This window comes from Ictalurus punctatus, chromosome 17 (genome assembly GCF_001660625.3).
Source record: "Ictalurus punctatus breed USDA103 chromosome 17, Coco_2.0, whole genome shotgun sequence".
NCBI lineage: Eukaryota > Metazoa > Chordata > Actinopteri > Siluriformes > Ictaluridae > Ictalurus > Ictalurus punctatus.
Genome location: NC_030432.2, coordinates 17,430,580 through 17,453,831, shown reverse-complemented (window position 1 = coordinate 17,453,831; position 23,252 = coordinate 17,430,580). Strand labels below are relative to the sequence as shown.

The following is a 23,252-nucleotide window of genomic DNA, read 5'->3' as shown; positions in this document are numbered from 1 at the left end:
TTCGCTGTAACAATTGAAAAAAGGGACTCTCACAATCCAAAAACAGCAATATACTGTTTCCCTCTGCAAACATAAAGGTAAATTAGCACTTACATAGGGATTAATAACAGAGATAAAAGCATTGAGAGAGAGAGAGATGAAGTGATGACTGTTTATCGCAGCTATAAGTGAGAACAGGAACTAGTTTATCTCTCGGATGTTTCACGTCTTACTATAAACCGTTAAATGTGCTATGTGTCGTTCATTAATAAACTAAACATCACAACTGCTGGGAAATCCCTTTGTTATAAGCAGAATAAACACACAACGGGCAGTGCAGTGTTACGAAATGAATGTACTCCGCTTCATTCACACTGTGCAGCAGTCAAGCCCGGATTAAGAGTTCAGAGGCCCCTGGGAACAATATCTTGTAGCCCCAAACAGTTGTCAGATGCTATTTTATACTTATAAATACTATTTGCACCTCAGTTTTGTTGCACATTAACAGGATGTAGTAATAACATAGAGCGTGACTGACTAGGCTATATTTATTAAAATTATTAAATGGATGCCACCTTATTGGGACAATAAAGCCCTCCCTACACCTACCCCTAACCGATAAACACTTTATAATTAAACAGTCGTTAGGCATAAATATTTTCTTAATTTTTATAGGAAATAAATGGCTTTCTGATCTGATAAAAGATAGGAAAAGGGAGAAGAGAGCTTCCGGCAAAAGACAGATTCAAGCTCGGCAATGTTTAAAAAAAAAAGAAAAAAAAAAGAATTTTTTTTCTTCCCCTCACTTGGGCCCCAAGTGCGCATACGCCCTGGGCAAGTCCCGATACTCTCTCTCTCTCTCTCTCTCTCTCTCTCTCTCTCTCTCTCTCTCTCTCTCTCTCTCTCTCTCTCTCTCTCTCTCTCTCTCTGCGTCTCCGTGCAGCAGAGAGACAGATAGACAGACAGACAGCAGCTCCTCCCAGCTCCTATCACAGTTGTGTTTTTCTTGGCTTGTGTGGAGGTGAGTGATGATAAACAAAAGGCAAAACTACCAGTGCTTTACAGTTTATTACAATTTATTAGCCCAAAGACAAATATAGTTAACTTGTGTCTTACTAACATGCATGACTCAAGCAAAGTTATCATGGCCATACAGGCTAATGTACTGTACTTAATGGAGGCACTACAGGTGAATACAGTAAAAATTGTGTCTAATAACGTCATAACAATAGCCACATTGATATGCAAATTAGGTGTTAACTAATTAAAATGTGCTAATTTGCATACATTTGACAAGGCACTGCAGGTGAACAGGATAAACAAAATCACTAAAGCATATCACCACAGAATTTCCGCAGTTAATGACTTGCATCAATTATTTTTTCTGTACAACTGCACGGTCTGTCTTGTGTTTTTTCTTACAGGTTTGTCATCTGACTGGGTGGGATGCAATGCATTGTGATCACCATACTTAAGCACCATACTGTGATCTGTTTGATGAGGACTAGATTTCTGAGGAGGAATAAAAGATATCCACTTTGTAAGTACTAGGACAGTTATCTACATTACTTTCTTTTTTATTGTCTAGTACTTTTACCTAGTTTATATTGGGCATTTTGTAACTGGGAGATTAATAAATTTGATAAATATATATAAATCATATGAAGAACAGGGTTAAAAAGCCTTATATATAAGCTTTTTTTTTGTATGTTTATGATGTCATTTCTTTTCTGTTACCTTGGACAAATAAATCACTGCACAATTAGAACAATTCTAAATGATCTCCAGTGCTCAGACTGCACAGAGTTCTTGATGTCTTAATTTTCTGATGCACACTGTTAAACATTTATGTAACCTCATTTATGTTACCCTAACCCTGTTAAAAATTTATGTCATGAAAGCTGTAAGTTTGTACAGACAAAATAACGGTGATACATATGCACAGACCTGCACAATTCGAACAGTGTTAGACTTGTCATTGTGTTTTCTGCTTTGTTATTCATGACAAAAGTTGTCATGAATCATGTATTATTGCCTGTGTGAATTCTATACCAGAGTTTGCTTATTGCTTATTGCAACACCAAAACTACATTCTGATATGATGCACACTGGGCTAAACTTTTTCTCCCTATTCCATTAAATGTCACATACTCCCAGATCACTGAAGTGGAAACCAGACATGTTTGTTACACTTATCTTTAACTGCGCAATGAGCACTCATTGAGTTGAATTATGTAACAGTGTAAGAGGGTATTGTTTTTTTTTTTTGTTGCTCAGAAAATGATGTAATACATTTATTATTTTTGTCTTATAAAAGGGGATTCTAATCTTATGTTGACCCAACAGATATCTGCCTGCAAACTGTTTTCTTTTCTATTAACATTGCTGTTTCTAAGCAGAATATACTTTCACTTTTGAAAGAGAGGAGAGGAGAGCTGGTGGGATACTTTACGTACATTTTCATATCTGGAACATTATCGAATATCAATAAGTGCATAATTATAATTTACTGTACTTTGTATTTACTATACATGCTAGATTTTTGTTGCACTCTTTTGTACAAGAATATACTTTTTAGGATTCCTCTCCATTCTCTAGTTTTGTCATTTGTCATAAAAGACAACAAGCATATATTTGACAAATTATTTAATTTAGCTAGCTAACAACCACAAAGCAAACCACAAATAATTCAGTAGTTACAGTATGTAGCGTATATAACAGTGGTTGAAAGAATTTTGCATTCTGGATAACTGGTGATTTTAAAATCAGTTCTGTAAGACACAGGTAGCCAGTGAAGTGATTTATGTGCCAGAGTGATATGATTTTTCAGTCTAGTACGTGTCAGCATTCTTGTAGCTTCATTCAGAACTCTTTGTAAGTGTTTAATGGAGCTCTTTGGCAAGCCAACCAAAACACTGTTGCAGTAGTCGAGTCTAGATATAACAAATGCATGTATGAGTTTCTTACTATCTGTGGGGGAGAAAATATCATGTACTTTAGAGATGTTGTGAAGGTGATAATTTGCTGTTTTACAAACATTGCTACTATGTTGTTGTTTTGTTAAACTGAAAGCACTATCAAACATCTCTAAATTCCTGATGTAGACATTAGCCTTGTGAGACAAGGATCATTTCTCTGTGCACCATTAAAACCAGTTCCAGCTGTGTCTTAGATGCAGTGAACTAATCCAAGAGCAGTTTGTGGTATGACATGGGCAAACCACTTAAACACATTAGTGGCACATAATCAGAAACCCACTGTTTGGTTGTATAGTGCAGGATTTGAAATACTGTGAGAAAGTGTCACTGAGGCAGAACCCAACCTGACAGGAGAATGAGCAGTGAGTGCTGCTTACTGAGCAACAAGGAGCAAGTTCGTTGAGAACAGTATAGTGGATGATAGCTAATAAGGCTAGCAATGCTAATGATTGGAATTGAAGTTAATAGGCACCATGCAGTGCTCTAGTGTTTCACTAGGAAAGGGCTCACAATGAATAAAATATACACTCACTACAGTAGAAGAAATTTTAGGAAGCTATCAGCAGCTTTGCATGACAGTCACAAGCTGCTAAGCGAATAGCTCCATATGGTGTACACGTGGTCTGGCGAATAGTCTAAAAAAAAAACAAGCCAAAAGAGTTTTTACAAATACTATGTCATATGTCACTTCCTGGCTTTTTTTGGAAGATGCTGGTGTATGTGAACATGCACACAATATGTGATTCTGGTAGTAAAACAGAACAGTATATTTTGATGTCAGATGAATTAATTACATTTACCCACATAATTAAGTTTGCACAGAACAAATGCTGTATTCTCAGAAAATTGCCTTATAATCTCATTAACATTGTACCATGTCCGTTCTAGAGTCGACACTCTGTTTATCTGCATTCATTTGGCACGAGAACATGAAAAGGTTGCTGCTACTGGATATAATACTTTATGGTACAGTGTTTTATAAACTTAAACACTATTTATGTATAGCACAACAATAGTCTGTTATGAACATGAGAATGAACTAACATACCAATTCTCGCACACAGGCATCCTGGTTAACAACACCTGGGCCTGGTCAGTTCGCATGCCACACAGCGTTAATGGCCTATACAGATCCTGCATTGTTATACCATGTTCATTCTCCTATTCATCCTATCCACCTCATAACGCTTATCGGATAGTGTGGTATCAGTATGTTGATCGTGGATATCCTCTAGTGTATGACAGTTGGAACCCTATGGAAGTGATTGATAAGTACAGAGGAAGAACCAGTATATATAAGGGATCTCACTTGGACTGCAGTCTAGTGATTGATGACCTTAGTTTTTCCCACGATGGAGACAGAATATATACCTGGATAGACCCGGAAAATGTTGGAAGGAGAACTTTCAGATTCTTTGATGTTACTACTCTAATTCATGTTAAGTGTAAGTGTTACATTTTCTTAACATTTTGTACATTCCTTTACAATATAGTTTACAGTTTAAAAAATCCTTTTTGTGAAAATGGAGCTTTGGTACAGTTTAACTGCTATTGGAGCTTTGCTACAGTTAATATTTAGAAGTTACATGTCATTTTGTCTGATATATTTCTGCTTTTTCTGTCTGTTTTGAATGAGGTAGCAGCTGCAGACAAGCCCATTGTTTCCATTTCTGGGGGTTATAAAATTGGAGAAAGCATTACAGTTCAATGCACAACGCAACACTCCTGTCCTTATAAACCCCCCTCCCTAAGTTTGACTGGGATAGACAAAAAACCTGGAGCAGAAGACAGATTGACAAACAACGTAATTAGTTCTGATGGCACCTGGCAAATCAGACTAAAACGTGAAGGGATTGTTCAGTCTGAAAGACACACATTTCTGTGTTCAGTTAGACACAGGGGTGGGCTCTCTGAATCCACTACAAAAACACATATTGCACAGTGTAAGTAATATTCTTTCGTTGTATATTTCTGAATTCAATGTATTGTCCATAAAAAATAAACAAACTGCATTACTATGTATATCATACATCTGTTTATTCTGTTTTTGTGTCATTTTTGTGTATTGTCTTTGATAACGCCTTTATTATGTATTGTAGGTTCCATTGATCAAGCCAGGATTACTCCTGATTCAAACACAGAGTTTCTGGAGGGTCTGGAACAAGACATCGTTTGCTCTGTTACATACATGTGCACCAAAAACCAACCTCATTTTCTGTGGAATGATGGACAGTTACATGGAATCACATCATCCCCTACAAAACGAGGAACAAAATATGAAGCTAGATCCACATTAAAGTTCACAGCAAAGGCTGATGATCATGGCAGGACCATTACCTGCCAAACAAATTTAGAAGGGAATGTTCAAAGAGTGCAAATTACTTTAAGAGTTAAGAGTGAGTAAGAATTCATGAATTTAAGGATTTTTTAGTCACCTGTATCCTTACTTATCCTTCTCCTCTCTTTCTTGACATCTATGCACATCACTTGAAAATTAGTTTAGTTTTCATTTAGCTGTATTTAGTGTGTTCTCTTGACTGTTAATAAATCTGAATTTGCATAAGCGAAATCATAAGTTATGAATGCTTACATTTAGGGCTACAGGCAGGGTTAGCATTTTTATGTATTTATGTTGCACCATTCAGGATCTGGTATTGCTCATTTTTATTAGGATTCCTAGATATTTATTATGGCATCATGAAAAAAAATATAATGAACATTTATGTGTATTTTCATTGTAGAATCAATGGGCTCACTTGACTGGAGTATCACAATGCCCAGCGCAATCACTGGTGTCCGAGGTTCCTGTGTGGTCATTCCCTGCAGTTACAAATTCAAAAAATCCCAATATAGTGGTGCTGAAGTGAAATGGTATAAACGCTCCTCTCCAAAAAACTCTGTGGTTTATGACCAATCAACATCCAATATCATTAATGATTTCAAAGGAAAGACAAGTTTATATGGATCAAACGACAAAAACTGCAGCTTAATGATCCAGCCGCTTGAGATCCAACATAAGGAAATACTTTTTCCCTGGATGGACCAAAAGTCTATTGAAGAATACCACCTAGACAATGTAAATGATATAACAATTACCCTTGATGTGAAAGGTACGATCAATGCTTTTACTGGATTTACTTATAAATTAATATACACTATATGATATTTATTACATGGTATTTCTATTTAATATTATTAATTGCAAATTAAGCCTGTTATTAATGTTAGTATGGTTTTAAGTACAAAGAACAAACAAAACCAGAGATGAAGTACACTCATGGAGCACATTATTAGGAATGTGGGGCACCTGTACACCTACTCATTCATGCAATTTATCCAATCTAATCAACCAATCATGTGGCAGCAGTGCAATGCATAAAATCATGCAGATATGGGTCAGAAACTTTGGGTAATGTTCACATCAACCATCACAATATGGAAATAATATGATCTTAGTGATTTTGACCGTGTCATGATTGTTGGTGCCTGATGGGGTGGTTTGAGTATTTCTATAACTGCCGATCTCCTGGGATTTTCATGCACATCAGTCTCTAGAGTTTACTCAGAATGATGCAATAAAGAAAAAAAGCATCCAGTGAGTGACAGCAGGCGGAAACCTCTTCAGAAAGACTACAGTAACTCAGATAATCACTCTGTACAATTGTGATGAGCAGAAAAGCATCTCAGTGTGCACAACATGTCAAAAACTTGAGGTGATTGAGCTACAACAGCAGAGGACCATGTCAGGTTCCACTTCTATCAGCCAAGAACAGAAATCTGAGGCTACAGTGGGCACAGGCTCACAGAAACTGGACAGTTGAAGACTGGAAAAAAAATGCAGCCTGGTCTGAAGAATCTCGATTTCTGCTGAGGCACACAGATGGTAGGGTCAGAATTTGGCACCAACAGCATGAATCCATGGACCCAAGCTGCCTTGTGTCATCAGTCTAAGCCGGGGGAGGTGATGCACTGGTGTGGGGAGTGTTTTCTTGACACACTAAATACACTAAATATTTTCTTGGCATGTTAATACCAGTCAATTATCGCTTGAATGCCACAGCCTATTTGAATTTTGTTGCTGACCAAGTGCATGCCTTCATAGCCACAATTTACCCATCTTCTAATGGCTACTTCCAGCATGATAATGCACCATGCCACATAGCAAAAGTCGTCTCAAACTGGTTTCATGAACATTACAAAAAGTTCAATGTTCTTCAGTGGCAAAGAGAGGCAATTACTATAGTGTTCCTTATAAAAGTGTTCAGTGAGTGTTAATCACTATAAATAATATTAAGATCTAAAGGACTCAAAGAAAAGGGTATTGTGGATAACAATAATAATAATAATAATAATAATAATAATAATAATAATAATAATAATAATAATATAGCGATTTTCATATGTTTAAGCTCAAATGCAGCTCAATAATAATAATAATAATAATAATAATAATAATAATAATAATAAGAAGAAGAAGAAGAAGAAGAAGAAGAAGAAGAAAATAGGCCAGCATGTCAGCACAGCAGGTAGCACAGCATGTTGCTGCCTCAGAGTTCCAGGTTCGATATGGAAACCTAGTTACTGTCTGTTTGGAGTTTTGCATGGTCTGCCCTCTGGGTTCTCCAGTTTCCTCCCATCTCCCAAAAACATGCCACTATGTGGATTGACTAAATTGTCCCTAGGTGCGAATGATTGTGTTTACTGTATCTCTGACTCCATGGCAACCCTGATGAGGATAAAGCGGATACTTAAAGTGTTTGAGAAAGAAGAAAATGATAACAATATACTGTAAATAAACATAATAGAAAGTGTGGAAAATAGAATAAAAGTGCAGTAATTAAGATATAAATGTAAATATAAAAAATATATGAACACTATTTGTCAACATTATTATGGGGCACCTCTTTAAATTCATTAGCATAAGCATTTCATTCAAATCTGGCAAGGCTGTCATAGACATTATATGTGAAACTTATATTTAAAAAAAAAAATCTAGATATATTACAAATCACTTAATCCCCACATATGTGTAACTACTAGATAGGGTATAAGATATGGCCATTTTAAACATCCAACATGTGTAACAAAGCAAAGAGGGGCACCTGTTAATGTACTTACTTTAAGAAAAAACTAAATACCCCAGTTAAGTGATAAAGTACTTTTGTATGTCTTTTTTTTTTTGTCTCACTCAAACTAATTTTTACCTTTTGAAGATACTGCTGAGAAACCACAGGCAGAACTTCTTGGCATAGCCAAAGTTGGTGAGCCAGTAACCTTGTCCTGCAGTGTGTTGCACACCTGTCCTCCAACACCCCCAACACTGAGCCTGAGTATTTCACGTGAGACTCCAAGTTTTACACACACACCCCTACATAATGGGATATGGAAGAAAACCATAGAGATTACATGGACAGTTGAGGAAAATGATAATTCTGTTACTTGTACTGCGAGTTATGCACATGGACAGACATCAAAGACTGAAATCAGTCTTAATCCTTTATGTGAGTCTGAATAAATACACTATTTTTGTCTGTAAAATGATTTTTAGAGTAAAAGTACATTTGTGTATCATTTTGTTAGTGTGTATTGTCTTATATAATGCCCTTATTATCTGTTATAGGTCCCACTGATCAAGCCCAGATTACTCCTGATTCAAACACAGAGTTTCTTGAGGGTGTGGAACAAGACATTGTTTGCTCTGTTACATACACATGTACTAAAGACCGACCTTACATTTTTTGGAGCGGTGAACAGTTACCTGGCAGCACGTTTCATATATCAAAGCAGGGAACAAAACAGAAAGCTGAATCCACATTAAAGTTCACACCAAAAGCTAGTGATAACGGCAAGACCATTACCTGCCAAGCAGATTTTAAAGGGAATGTTCAAACAGTGGAAATCACTTTAAGGGTTCAAAGTAAGTAAGAACTTTTGGTGTTAAAGCCTTTTAGTTGACTGTATCCTTACTTTATCTTCTTGACATGCATGTCCATCATCAGTACATTCTCATGATTGCCAAATGATAAGAATTTGCATAAGCCAGCTCTTAAGTTATGAATGTTTAAGGTTAGGGCTGCAGACAGGGCTAGCAGTTGTATGAAATATGAGCTCCTTCTTGTTAGGATTCCTAGATATTTAGTATGGCATTATAAAAATGTAACATATAATAACATTTTATCCATCCATCCATCCATCTTCTACCGCTTACTCCTTCTTTAGGGTAATAACATTTTATGTGTATTTTTATTACAGGGTCAATGGGCTCACTTGACTGGAGTTTCACAATGCCCAGCACAATTACTGGCATCCGAGGTTCCTGTGTGGTCATTCCCTGCAATTATGAATTCAAAAACCTCCAGCATAGCACGACCAACGTAAAATGGTATAAACTCTCCACTTCAGGGTACCTTCTGGTGTATGACCAATCAACAAACAATATCATTAATCGGTTCAATGGAAAGACAAGTTTATTTGGCTCCTCAAATGGCAAAAACTGCAGCTTGAAGATCGAGCCACTTGAAATGCAGCATAGTCAGGAAAGACTATTTCCCTGGATGGACCCAAATTCTATTCAATCATACCACAGCAAAAATTTTGATCATGAAACTATTGCCCTTGAGGTGACAGGTAAGATCACTTAAATCTTATTATATAAATATACAATATCCATATCATCTTTATTACATTTTCTTTCTATATATTATTACTAATTGAACATTGAGCATGATAGTAATATTAACATGGTTTAAGTACAAACAAAGAACTTAAAGTAAATCAGTACAGTTGTTACCATATTAAAATACATTAATTTCAAAGAAAAGTAATTCAGGATACATATATAACTCATATAATGTCACCCATTATTTTTGCCTTGTAAATGTGTTTTGTATCACTCACAAATGATATGTTTACCTGTTAAAGATATTGCTGCGCCACCACAAGCAGATCTTCTTGGCATAGCCAAAGTTGGTGAGCCAGTAACCTTGTCCTGCAGTGTGATACACACCTGTCCGCCAACACCCCCAACACTGAGTCTTTCTCTGAGTAATTCTCGTGGCACTCGAGACTTAATTCACACACCCCTTCATAATGGGAAATGGAAGTTAACCATGGAGGTTACCTGGACCGTTGAGGAATATGACAAGTTTGTTACTTGCACCGTGAGTTACGCAGGTGGACAGACATCGAAGACTGAAATCAGTCTTAATCCTTTATGTGAGTGTGAAACAATAGCCATGGATTTTAACTCAAAAAGTCCGGTATGTCAGCTTGTAAGCTTCACTTCTTTTTCTTTAATGAACACTTTCACTATGTTTCCCAGGTGACTTTCAGAAACCTGTAATAAGTCCAAGCCAAGATGAGGCCATGGAAGGAATTGAGAAGAGCTTTACCTGTACTGTGAACCACACTTGTCAAAAAGAAAAACCAAACATAATCTGGAATTACCAAAACCTGCCAGTTTCTGTTGAAACACGTAATGTTTCCCCCTATAGTTGGAAAACAGTTTCCACTTTAAAACTGAAACCATCAAGGCATGACCATGGAAAGACATTAACATGCACAGCTCAAACTACAGAGAGAGAGACTTCAGATCATGTTACTTTAAAAGTAAAAAGTAAGTTAGTCTGCATCATTTGATTACAAATCCAGCAAAAAAAAACAAAAAAAAAACACTGTATAGGTGTAGTCCAGCCCTAGTCATCAACGAGAAATAGTGAAAAATTTGTAACTATTCACTTTTTTTAGTTGTTTTTTTTAACATTGTGAATTAATGCTCAAAAGTATTTTACTCACTGCATAATTTGTCATTTGTTTTCTAATAAAGGGGGGATGCAATCACTGGACTGGACATATACAATGCCCAGCAAGATCACAGGTCTCCGGGGCTCCTGCCTGGTCATTCCATGCAGCTTTGATTTCAAAACGGAACAACATAGCAATGTTAAGGTGAAATGGTACCTATACTCCACAACAGAGTACCCTTTAGTGTATGGCCCAGATAATGAGGATGTCCTCAGCAAATTCAATGGCAAGACAAGACTGTACGGATTGCCTAGTGAGAAAAATTGCAGTTTGGAAATAAAGCAACTTGATATGCTCCATAATGGGGATAGATTGTATCCCTGGATTGATCCAAAACCAGTTCAGTCATTTCACAAGGAAAATTACTATGACAAATCTATTGAACTCCAAATAACAGGTAGTGCCATCTATTTATATAGAGACACTTTACATTAACAAGGAGTGTTTGATCTTTAATCCAGTCTACTGCTTGCTTTTGACAGAACAAGCCCTTAAACCAAAACTAAGTATTACTGGCGTACCAAGAGTGGGAGAGCAAGTCACAGTGTCCTGTAGTGTCCTGCATACCTGTCCGCCCAATCCTCCAAGTCTGTCTGTGGGGAAAGCACTTGATACTGACATCACTGTACACACTCCAGTAGAGGATGGCTTTTGGGAAACCATCAGGGTTCACACATTTATAATTAAGGAAGAGGAGCAAACTGTTACATGTAAAGCCACATTCCATAGTGGACAGACATCAGAAGCACAAATCAATCTCAATGCTCAGTGTAAGTAGTAATGCCTGGACAACAGGCTGATTTACACCTCCTGATTATTGCAAAAGTTGTCTTGATTTTACACCGGTCTTAAGCAATTATCTTTCCATATTACTTGAAGTTGTGGGGTGTGTAAAGTCAAATATAAACCCATCTAAACTATTCACAACCAATTGTTTGTTTTCCCAATTTACAACGGTAAATGTGTTCCAAATTTAAGATTCGATATCCTGTGTGGAAATTAGAGCAGCAGGTAGAGTTGCTGTCTCACAGCTCCAGGGCTCCTAGACTGATCCTGAGTGGAGTCTGTGTGGAGTTTTGCATTTTCCAAAACATCCAGATAGAGAGGATTTGCTACATTCCCTGTAGGTGTTTCTGGGATAGGCTCTGTGGCCCTGAACAGGATAAAATGGTTACAGAAGATGAAGGAATAAACATCCTGTAGTTTTTGGTGTGTGGGGAGTTGAGACTGTCTGGTGTAAAAATCTTGATGTCGTGTGAAAGACCAGTAACTAATGACAGCTGAGCTAAACTGCCATCCTACATGATCATTTTGATCTGAATTCAGGTTTGTTCATGAGAAATCCTACAAGAGCCCAGCTTCTGAAAGTTGGTTGGGACTGATTTAAGTGTGTGGTGTTGTATTCTAGGCAAACCTTGGAATTTGGGATTTGGTGACTAAATACAAAATTTGCCATTATATTGCAATAACTTTAAATGGTGATCAGGATTGTATAACTCTTGTATGGCCCAGGCATTTTCTAAAAAAATATAACTATACACAGTATTAAAACTACAGTATGAGGATATACTATGATGTGGTATTCATCTCCCCACTAAATTTCAAGTATTTTCATTAACATGTGCTTTTACAATGCTTATAATTTTATTTCAGGTACCTATAAGGATATAACCATTGATCCTGAGGTGGCTGATGTTGTGGAGGGTGTTGGGAATAACTTTACATGCACAGTTTTCCATTCCTGCAAGGATCAGCCTCCAGTTTTCACCTGGAACTACAAAGACATGCCAGACACTGTGGGGACTAAAAAAGGCCCATCATTAACCTGGGCCACCTACTCCAATGCATTATATATAGCTTCAGTGGAGGATGATGGCAAGAAACTGACTTGCACTGCAACATTTCCTGGTGGAGAGATCACAACTTCCATTGTTTTACAGGTTCAAAGTGAGTGACTCTTTGTTCATGACTGTATGATTAAAGCCATTTACCATTTACCTGATATAACTTCTGGTTCGTATTTATTTCTAGGATACGTGCCAAAAGTGGTGGATCCATTTGAGAATGACAGTATGTGTTTTTTCTATTTTTATACTTTACCAGTATAAAATGTATTAAAGTGTTCATAATTGTGTATATATATATATATATATATATATATATATATATATATATATATATATATATATATATATATATATATATATATATATATGATGCAGACTTCATAGTTGAATCAATGAATGCAAGCTGTCCAGTCCCTGAGAAAGCGAAGCAACCCCAAACTACAACATTTCCACCACCATGCTTCACAGTTAATATGAGGTGCTTCTCCTGAAAAACTGTCTTTGGTCTGTGCCAAACATGTCTGCTGTTACTGTGATCAAACAACTCTACCTTTGATTAATCTGTCCAGGGAACATTATTCCAAAAGGCCTGGTCTTTGCGTATATGCTCATTGGCAAACTATAGTCTTGCGAAGGCTTTTTTCCTGCTATGCAGGTCAAATCTGTGCAATCTCTTTCTGATTGTAGAAGCATGCACTTTGACACCAAGAGTTACTAGCAGATCCTGTGATGAAATTTTTCGGGTTCTTGGAGACTTCTTTTTGCATCAGACGGTCTTGTACATTATTTTCCTTACAGTGGAATGATGTATTTCAAATAATTTGGAGATCTTTTTAAATCCCTTGCCAGATGCCATAAGCATCCACAACCTTTCTTTCTGAAGGCCTTACAGAACTCTTTAGATCTTGGCATGATGACAGCACACACCTCAATAACAATGGGAACACCAGACACTAGATATGAGAGGGCTATAAATAAGACCGGTTACACCTGCACTCCCTAAGCAGGTTCTAATCCCTGGCACCTAATCTTGAACACCTGATTCTAATTTTATGGATTTGAAGGTGTGTCTGCGATGTGTTCGATGCAGGGGAAACGGGGGAACCAGGGTTGGATTAACGTACTTTCTCGCATGCCGTAGATAAAAAAGTCCTTTATTTTTCTTGACAAAAACAAATAATGAATGAAAACTTGTTGAAATGAAACCTTACTATTGAATTTAATGTAAAATGAATTATTGTGAATTGGCATGCAGGAGCGTGATCAAAACAGGTGTGCTTCCCAGCTCTCCATTTCCATCTGCCTGTTGGAAGGTTAACCCACGTTATATGCACCTCCCACGTCACCCATGACCCAGGAGCAAACGCACCACCAAACCTCACAGAACACAACACAATCCCAAACAAACAGATCAATAACAGCCCCAAATTCCAACTCCACAACAAAATGGCAAAATGGCTGTAACAGAGGGTGTGATAAATGTAGTGGTGTACTTACATTTTCCATGTGACTGATCTGTACTTTTGTTCATTTAAATTGTGAAAATTACTACAAAATGTCAATTGTATGTGTCATTTGATTGATTAATATTCACTGTTTCAAAGAGGATCAAATGTTTGCTTGTCCAAATATGTAAAAAACAAAAGCAAAAAAACAACCCAACAATTTCCATGGACTGTATTTTTTTACATGACTGTATATAAACCTTAACAACCCTTTACTTGCTTGATTTCAGCTCTCCATGTTTTCGAGGCACATGTCGCGCCTAGGATCAGTGCTTTGACCGGCTCCTGTGTGGTGATACCCTGTACTTTCCAGACTGGTAACGAATTCATTCCGCGCCTTCGAGGTCTGTGGTACACCAATAAGGGAAAATATGTTTACCACACTGGACAATCCAATGTTATGGACAACTTTAAGGGCCGCACAAAGCTTCTGGGGAATCCAGATGACAAGAACTGCACTTTAGAAATTGATAATGTTCAAGCTCATGATAACGGGCCATTCTGTTTCCGTGCGGAAAAAGGCAACGATAAGTACAGCTTCAACCACAGCTGTGTGTTCATCATCATGAAAGGTGAAACAGTTGTATCATGTTATGTGCATGCTTTTTTAGACCATCAGCAATGAGCCCAGTTGTGTTCCAAAGGTGCTCTCTTGCACAACAATGAAATTATGGTTATATATGTATAGTACAAGAACAAGAAAAAACTTGATGAACATCCTTGTCTTTCTTTGAATGTAGCATCTCCAGACAAGCCTGTGATATCGGCTCTTCCTGAGAAGATGGAGCCAGGAAAGCGATTCACAATAAACTGTTCTGTCAATCATACATGTTCCTCATATCCCCCAAATATCACATGGAATGTTCCGGCTGCCAGAGAAGTGGTGAGCCACGTGGAGAGAAGTGCAGGCAAATGGGAAACAACGTCCACAATTACTTTCATCCCAACAGGCTATGAAGAAGTAGAAAATCTCATTTGTCGAGCCTCTTTCAGGAAGGGAAAGTACGAAGAAAGCTCAACCTTACTGAGTGTGAAACGTGAGTATGGCAAAATCCTTCAGTTTAGGTTTATTTTTTAAAACCATGCTACAGTGGATTATTGTATAACTTGTGTTTACCTTTTTAGGATTTGAAGGACTGGGTATGGACAGCATAGGACTTTATATAATTCTGCCTTTGTTTACATTATTGCTTTTTTGTATTGCTGCGGGAATCATTTGTAGAAGAAGAATCCAGAAGTAAGTTTTATACAGTATTCATATCTTTATGTTCTTTCCAAAAATGTTGTTTTAATATTGCAATACATAACTTACTTTGTAATATTGAAATATTGAACGTACAATTACAGGAAATCTAGTGATGAACCAACACCTGAAAGAAGGCAAGAATTTTTCTTAAACTGAAAATTGTTTATATTAGAAATGCAAATGTAGAATGCAGATGTTATTCACAGTACAGTAAATCTGTATTATTTTTCTTTTTAAATAGAAGATCAATTTGGAGCCAACTTTCCAGGTTAGAACAAACTTCTTCAAACTCAATCAGGGTATAATTTTAAAAACACAGTATTATGACAAACCAGAAAAACCTTATTGGAATTACTTAAAGCCTGATATATTAAGATTACATGTATAACTGATTTTTACATACTGTAGCTGTGTGAGAATGTTAATATTACAGTTGTTATTATTATTATTATTATTATTATTATTATTATTATTATTATTATAAAAAATTTTTTTTTCAGTTTTATATTACAGTTTTTTTATGGTGACCAAAAGGAGAAAACAGTTCAACTCAGATATTATTTAACAGTTCAGTTCAGATATTATTTAATTGCAACAGAAAATGATCATTATAATTTTCTGTCATGATTACTGCCACTCAATACATATTTGTGCTCCTTCCCATTCCAAAAATAAAACAACAAAAATGATATTTTTCATGTTTTCATCTTAACTTGCTTTCTAAAGGAGATACAATGGGGCTGCAAGCTGGCTAAACTCTTCTATGGAAACTAGGTATATACTGAAGAGAATTTGCTCACAAATCTTTTTTCCATTGTTACTGAAAAACTACTTGATCATATTAACAATGTTCTATATTTACCCTTCAACAGCTCACCTCCAAGGCCACCAAAACCAGAGAAGAGGTAAGCTTTGTTGTGTAGAGATTCACACTTAACCGGGTAACTGAAATTTTTAAATAAGCCATGATATTGAATAGCTTAACGTGCAATAATTTTGTTCTAACCTTTTCTTAGGCGTAGCGTCTGGAGCAGGTTTTCCAGGTCATTCATATTCATTATGTGTTTGTATAATTATTTAATAACACAAACATTTAGCTAAATTACAAATTTTCCTATAATTATCATCATTATCATCATCATTTTGTATTCACAGAAGAGGTCCAGTGACCAGTACAGATCTGACAGTGCAGTACAAGTAGGTGACACTTTTAATAACACACAAAAAAACCTTTACAGCATAGAATACACAGTAGTACAATAAGGTTGATGTTAAAAAATAAAGAAAATGAGCTGCATACAATGTGGTTGACATGCAGATATTTTGAAATTACATGAATCTTTCAGTTTATGTGTAAATTCTGTTAAATGTGACCCTGATGCATGCAACTGAAATCAGATTCTTCTATATACAAATTAAAGTCCACTTGCTACCATTGTGAAAGAGATTGTACACTGCCGCTAATTTGTTGGTTTAAATACAAGTGTGCAGAACTAAATTACCAGAGAAAATGTTTCACAAGAATAAAAAGAAACGTATACAAAGTTAATGAAACCAAAAATCATTCTGATACAGACACAAAATCAGCATGTTTATATATGTATACACTCAAGAGATACAACTTGGCAGCTTTTGTGGCAGACCACACATATTTTAGGTGAGAAAAAGTATTGGAACAGATAGTTTTAAAGTAAATAACACTTAATAATTTTTGGTTGCATATTCCTTGCTTCCAATAACATCACCAAATTGTTGCATTCTTCTTTTGTGATGATTTTCCAGGCTTGTACCACAGATTCTTTCAGTTGTTGCCTATTTTGGTCTTCAGGAGGTGAAATGCTGCTTAATTGGGTTAAGATCTGGAGAATGACTTGGCCAGTCTAAAAACTTCCACTTTTCCCCACTGATGAAGTCCTTTGTTGTGTTGTCGGTGTGTTTTGCCTAATGATGAAGGTCATCCTGATTAGACTGGATGCATTTCTCTGTAAATTGGCAGACAGATTTTTTGTAGACCTCCAAATTCCATTGGTTCATTCTTTTTTAAACAAAAAATGCAGTCTTCACAGGAGCACCCCAGGGATCAAACCAATAGTAGACATTCAGAGCAATTAATTATTTAAACAATCAATCTAACAAGATACACCTGGGCAAGAAGAAACCCTTGTCAATCACATATTCATATATTTGTGATCACTTGAAAAATGGGTGGTTTCAAAGAAAAGGTGACATGCTCTAAGTTGTTTAACACATTTAGATGTAAATATCAGTACGTGAAAGCTGAAATTATGATCCATCATCTCATATTCTGGGCAGCTGTGGTTCAGATGGTAGAGCGGGTTGTCCATTAATCGTAGGGTTGGTGGTTCGATTCCCGGCCCACGTGACTCTACACGCCGAAGTGTCCTTGGGCAAGACACTGAACCCCAAGTTGCTCCCGATGGCAAGCTAGTGCCTTACATGGCCGCCATTGGCGTGTGAGTGTGTATGTGTGAATGGGTGAATGAGAACCAGTGTAAAGAGCTTTGTAGAACCATATAGCGCTATATAAGTGCAGACCGTATTCATCTTTTGATCTCAAACCCAAATGCCTTAAGTGAATATCAAAAACAAGAGATTTGTCCTTGCCTTTCCAATACTTTCAGGGGGAACTGTATTTGAACCTGGTCAAGCAGATCAGCTTCATATGTACTTGTCATTTTGCTCTAAATGCATACAGTAGTTTTATTTTAATGTATTAATGTAACATTTAATCTCATTTTAACTAATAAACATCTATATGTTATAAATTAGTTTGTGGAAAATAAGTCACGATGGAGTAAATTAAGCAAGCACTGGTTTTTGCACATGCTTTTATTTTAACTATTATAAATAGTCAATGAAAATGTAACTTTTATTCACAGAGTAAACAATGTCAGTGCAGCAGCCACATCTGCAGGATATTCAAAACCCCACTTTCCATCACCAAAGAGGTACAGTATATTCTCTTTAATAATTTCTTTTAACAAAATTGATAGTTTCCTTGCTGAAATCAGATTAGACCTGCAGTATTTAAAAAAAGACAAATCGTATTACATAAACATAGTTCATTTCTTATTTGCATATTTCTGCTGAAAAAAGCTATAAAGCAACATAAAAATACATTCAACACTGTACATACAGTATGTCACTCTACCTTCTCTTCACTTTGCCATCTGTCTATCTCTCTGTGTTAATTTCTCTCCTTTTGTAAACTATGCATCACAGTGAACCAAAGTGCTACATATCAGGTGGTGGCCACTTAGCAGTAAGTATCTAATAAAAATGATAATAATAATAATAATAATAATAATAATAATAATAATAATAATAATAATGAAATGAGCAGTTGTATTTATAATTCTATAAGAACTACCACAAGTATTCCAACGAGTTCATTAAACAGCTATATGTTCTTTTTCCACTGGGTGCAGTTTTAATGCTCTGCTGGTCCTTGATGCTTACTTACTTTGTCTTTTTCCTCAAAATCCTCTATAGAATTATGATGATGATTACACCAACACTGCAGATTTCAAAATGCATCGGAAAATGTAATCATGACAGAGGAGTCTATGCAGAAGGAGTGAAATACCGTTGTTTTTCTATGACTTGGCTAATTTGGAATTTATTCAGTTTTTAGAGTGTTGTTTTTTGTAAGATAATATTAAGACAAAGCAGTGGTTACTGTAGCAGGTGTTTTGTGATGGCAGATAAAATAGGAAAAGAATGAAATGAAATTGAGATACTGAGAATAAGAAGATGTATGTATGTTATTCAATGTATGTTATTCTTTTTGTTTTCAGATGTCCTGTATGTATGAGTGTTGACAATGTATAAATATAATATACATCATTAGTATGCACCATTTTATAGCATATTGCCTCTGATAGCTTCTTTCTGTATTATGTTATATGCACGTGGAATGAGATTGTGTGCTGAATAAAAATTGGAACATTAGTTAGTGGCTAATTGAATTATTCACTCACAATAATAAAAAATAAAAAATTATTCATACCTCCATCCATCCATCTTCTATACCGCTTATCCTTTTAAGGGTCACGGGGAACCTGGAGCCTATCCCAGGGAGCATTGGGCACAAGGGGGGTACACCCTGGACAGGGTGCCAATCCATCGCAGGGCACAATCACATACACACTCACACACCCATTCATACACTACGGACACTTTAGACACGCCAATCAGCCTACCATGCATGTCTTTGGACTGGGAGAGGAAACTGGAGTACCCGGAGGAAACCCCCGCAGCACAGGGAGAACATGCAAACTCCACACACACAGGGCCGACCCTGGAGGTGTGAGACGAACGTGCTAACCACTAACCCACCGTGCACCCTTATTCATACCTAATGTGATTTATATTACCTTTATGATAACATTACAGTGTTTAACGAATTACAAATTACCACCACATCCATGGCAAACATGTAGATGCTTGCAGTGCATATATCATGGTGATGGTCCATATCAGGGCTTAGACCACAGGCAGACATGGATACCAGAAGTGGATTTTTTTTTATTAATGTAGAGCAGACAGATAGATAAAACTAGAAAAAAAGCGGGGGAAGGGGAGGGGACTAGGAAATATGTCTAAGAAACAAAAGGTAAACACCAGTCTGAGGTGCAATGTAGCAGCACACACAATGAAATAATGAACACAGCCAAGGAAAGTGGTTATTACATTGTTTAAAAATTATTTAAAAATACCCCCCCCGGCCCCACCAAAAAAAACAAAAACCCTTACAGTGTCCCATACACCTCTACTCTATGCACTTTGCTTCTCTAGAACTCAATTATAAATCTTGTATGGTAGCACTACTTGTATTGTTCTCCGCTTGATACATCACGTTGCTCGTATTTCCTCATGTGTAAGCCGCTTTGGATATAAATAAATAAAACATGGAGACAGCATATATTGTAGCACTAGTATTGGCTTGCAAAAAACATGTCCTCCTTGAAGTGGAACACCGCAGATATTCAGGAAACTCATCCACTCAGCTGGAGGAAAATGTTTTTAAAGCCAGATCAAAAATAGTCAAAAAAATATATATTTAACAGTGACTACGTTTACATGGACAGCAGTAATCTAATTATTGACCTTACTCTGAGTAAGATAATAATGTGATTAAGGTGTTTACATGAGTCGCTTTTAGAATACTCCTGTCATGTTCCCGTTTTACATGTTATAGGACATAATTAGATTACGGCACACGTCATTACGTCACCGTGCCACACCATCCGATGTCCCTCTAGAATTTCATGTATTAACATACAGTTCGTCTTCGTTATGGTACCGTATACAGTTTTGGGTGTTTTTATTTAATTTTTTTACGAACGCTTTAAGAGCAGTTAATTTTTCTTCATGCTGTACGTGCAAATAGACAACTGCTTGAAGCCCTGGGCTGCGTCCCAAACCGCGTACTTACTGTCTATATAGTAGCCGAGATACATGTATTTTCCCCACTACAGGCCTATAGTAAGCGAGTATGCGGTTTGGGAAGCAGCCGAACTTTCTTCTTCGCCATAAAATGCACTGCCGTGTGTGATCGTGTCCTGTCGCAAAATGCGGTGAAAACTCTCACACGATGTTCATAATGTGATTAAGGTGTTTACATGTCTGTAATACACATCCATAAAGCGACTAAAACAGGAGTGCTCCACCTGTCTTAATTCGATTAGTGCTTACTTTGAGTATGACCTTAATTAGATTAAGGTAATTAAAAATTGCTGTTTACATGGTAGTTTCTTAATTAGAGTATTGTCTTAATCGGGTTAATAGTGGATTATTGCCATATATGTAAATGATGATTTCTCAATTCTGATTGATCAAAAGGACATTTTTTTTAAAAAAGCAGTAATTTCGGCTGCATGGCAAAGCACAGGTTTATATTAATGCCCTCATTTTAATGCATGATCATTTCTATAGTAACAGTTTGTGGCACATAAACTGATTTTAAAACTGTTTGTAATTGTTGATATGGTGATGGTTTTGGCCCTTTGTAACAGTCAACAAATGTAAAAGAGATAAAGCTATCATTTTTCCGATTCAGTGCAGAGGTTCTTTGAGGTTTCTCTGTCACATGATATGGCAAGCTTCAGAGAGAGAAAAACAAGATTCTATTGAGACAACGACCGGCCAATATAACGTGTTATATACCATATAAACTGTGAATTAACTTGTTTCGTGAACATTCCAAAACAGGAAACATAGCTATGAACAAATAAAAATATATATTGTCATTCTTTAATTAACAGAAACATGTTAGCATTGACAAATTGCTGTGTTATAAGAGGAAATAAACATTTTTGTACGTGCTGTTATTGGAAAATAATCAGCTTCTGGGTGGCATCCCACAACCCTGTCATGTTTAATTCCTCAAATACAATCAAATTTTTTACATTCTAATCTATTGTAGGTGACAAATGTTGCTATTTTGAACTCAACAGGAAAAATGCTATATAATTAAAGATTATTATTATATAAATTCTCGAAACATAATCAATAAATACATAATATATATACAGTATTTTGTCCATCTGTACATTCCACTCTCAGTGTAACCCTCCTCTCCAGGCAGTTGTCATTACTTCTAGAAGGACGACATGTCAAAGTTCTCCCATCATCTGTCCAGCTCACGATCAACTGCAGCTCACTGCGTTTTTCCACCTCATCTTTACTATGCTCACTTTCGAGAATCTCACTTGAGCCAGACGATTGCCATAAAGGATGAAACTCACAGGCTGCTGATGTTGCACATTGAAGACTCACTTTTTCTCCTTCTTTGAGTGACTTGTTCAGATTTGCTGGCTTAATGTGGACCTTGCAGGGATTGTCTATGATATAAATTAACAAAATGGATGGATTGTAATCCAACACATTTAAAATTAAGACAGAATTAAGAATTAGATAACAGAGTTCATATGACTCACCCATGACTGTGAGAAGAAATGTATTACTTATATATTTCTCTGATCCTATGTACCTAAATGTATAGTTTCCACTGTCGTTCTTTTTAAGATCATGAATTTTTACTGTGCAATTGGTCCAATGACTGCTCTGCTTATGGTCATTAAAAACTTCCACTCTGTTAGAGTACTCATCGACCTCTGGCCGCTCATCTGTACTACTATATGCAATAATTCCATCAAATCTCTTTTCTTTTTCAATCCACTTAGGATCTTTAATCCACAACAGTTGCAGTCCATCCTGATATTTATATTTGCAGTTAATTGTGACACACGATCCCTCCTGGCTTGTTGTTGTTGTTGTTGGTTCCTCTATGACTATAGATTGTGATGGTATAAATAATAATAACAATAATAATAATAATAATAATAATAATAATAATAATAATAATAATAATAATGATACACACCCCAGGAAAGGACAGAATTCCACACTGAATACATCTCTTTGTAGGCTACGGTGTGATCTGACTGCTTACGAAAAAGAAAACATTTCCATTTCAAATTCTGGTTCTTAGAAACTCTGACATATATAGGCACATCAGTTCTGCTCATGTGTGAATGCATCACATAAACATATTTGCTATATACGCAGCTGCAAATAAAGGAAACCATCAAACAAATGGAGAACTTCTCAATGTGCAGTATTTGCATGATCAATACAGAAAACAAACAGAAAAAAGTCTTATTATTGTTAGAGATAAAAAAAGAAGGTAATATTTACCCCCCCCACCCCCACTCACCCCCGAACGTGTGCATATTAGCCCACTTCCTGTAGCACAAATTTCCACATTTCCTCTTTGCCTCTATTGTGTTTTCAGCAATGTTAAAAAAGAGAAAAAGAAAATCTAAGTGCGCATTCTCTCTCTCTCTCTCTCTCTCTCTCTCTCTCTCTC

The 23,252-nt window shown here is 36.4% G+C and overlaps 1 protein-coding gene and 1 non-coding gene across 4 annotated transcripts; one reads left to right on the top strand and one right to left on the bottom strand.

Annotated features, from left to right (window-relative positions):
- Positions 1–905: 905 nt before the first annotated feature.
- LOC108277732 (uncharacterized) lies at positions 906–19,330 on the top strand. Of its 2 annotated transcripts, XM_017490591.3 has the most exons (28): positions 906–1,000; positions 1,404–1,519; positions 3,846–3,923; positions 4,022–4,402; positions 4,598–4,900; positions 5,057–5,353; positions 5,699–6,067; positions 8,171–8,458; positions 8,578–8,874; positions 9,210–9,584; positions 9,879–10,172; positions 10,279–10,572; positions 10,783–11,157; positions 11,243–11,530; positions 12,414–12,707; positions 12,792–12,830; positions 14,343–14,684; positions 14,853–15,149; positions 15,238–15,349; positions 15,460–15,492; positions 15,600–15,626; positions 16,085–16,132; positions 16,231–16,263; positions 16,375–16,401; positions 16,514–16,555; positions 18,259–18,327; positions 18,602–18,641; positions 18,872–19,330. In XM_017490591.3, the coding sequence occupies exons 3-28, from the start codon at positions 3,887–3,889 to the stop codon at positions 18,926–18,928; spliced, it is 5,058 nt and encodes a 1,685-aa protein (XP_017346080.1). In that variant the 5' UTR covers positions 906–1,000; positions 1,404–1,519; positions 3,846–3,886; the 3' UTR covers positions 18,929–19,330. The 2 variants fall into 2 exon arrangements, with proteins under 2 accessions (XP_017346080.1, XP_047017531.1); XM_047161575.1 differs by lacking the exon at positions 906–1,000 and having other exon boundaries at positions 1,305–1,519.
- Positions 19,331–20,963: 1,633 nt separating this feature from the next.
- Positions 20,964–23,238, bottom strand: LOC108277736 (uncharacterized). Of its 2 annotated transcripts, none has more exons than XR_001815156.3 (4): positions 23,100–23,238; positions 22,767–22,827; positions 22,321–22,674; positions 20,964–22,224 (listed from the first exon to the last, which is right to left on the bottom strand). It is a non-coding gene; the product is annotated as an uncharacterized LOC108277736 (transcript). The 2 variants fall into 2 exon arrangements; XR_001815157.3 differs by having other exon boundaries at positions 22,767–22,830; positions 23,100–23,215.
- Between the last annotated feature and the right edge of the window lie 14 nt (positions 23,239–23,252).

Excerpts from the sequence above, each read along its gene's own strand:
- LOC108277732 (XM_017490591.3), top strand. The coding sequence starts at position 3,887 with ATGAAAAGGTTGCTGCTACTGGATATAATACTTTATG. Across the intron at positions 5,354-5,698 it reads AATTACTTTAAGAGTTAAGA|AATCAATGGGCTCACTTGAC; the intron begins GTGAGTAAGAAT and ends TTTTCATTGTAG. Across the intron at positions 9,585-9,878 it reads TATTGCCCTTGAGGTGACAG|ATATTGCTGCGCCACCACAA; the intron begins GTAAGATCACTT and ends TACCTGTTAAAG.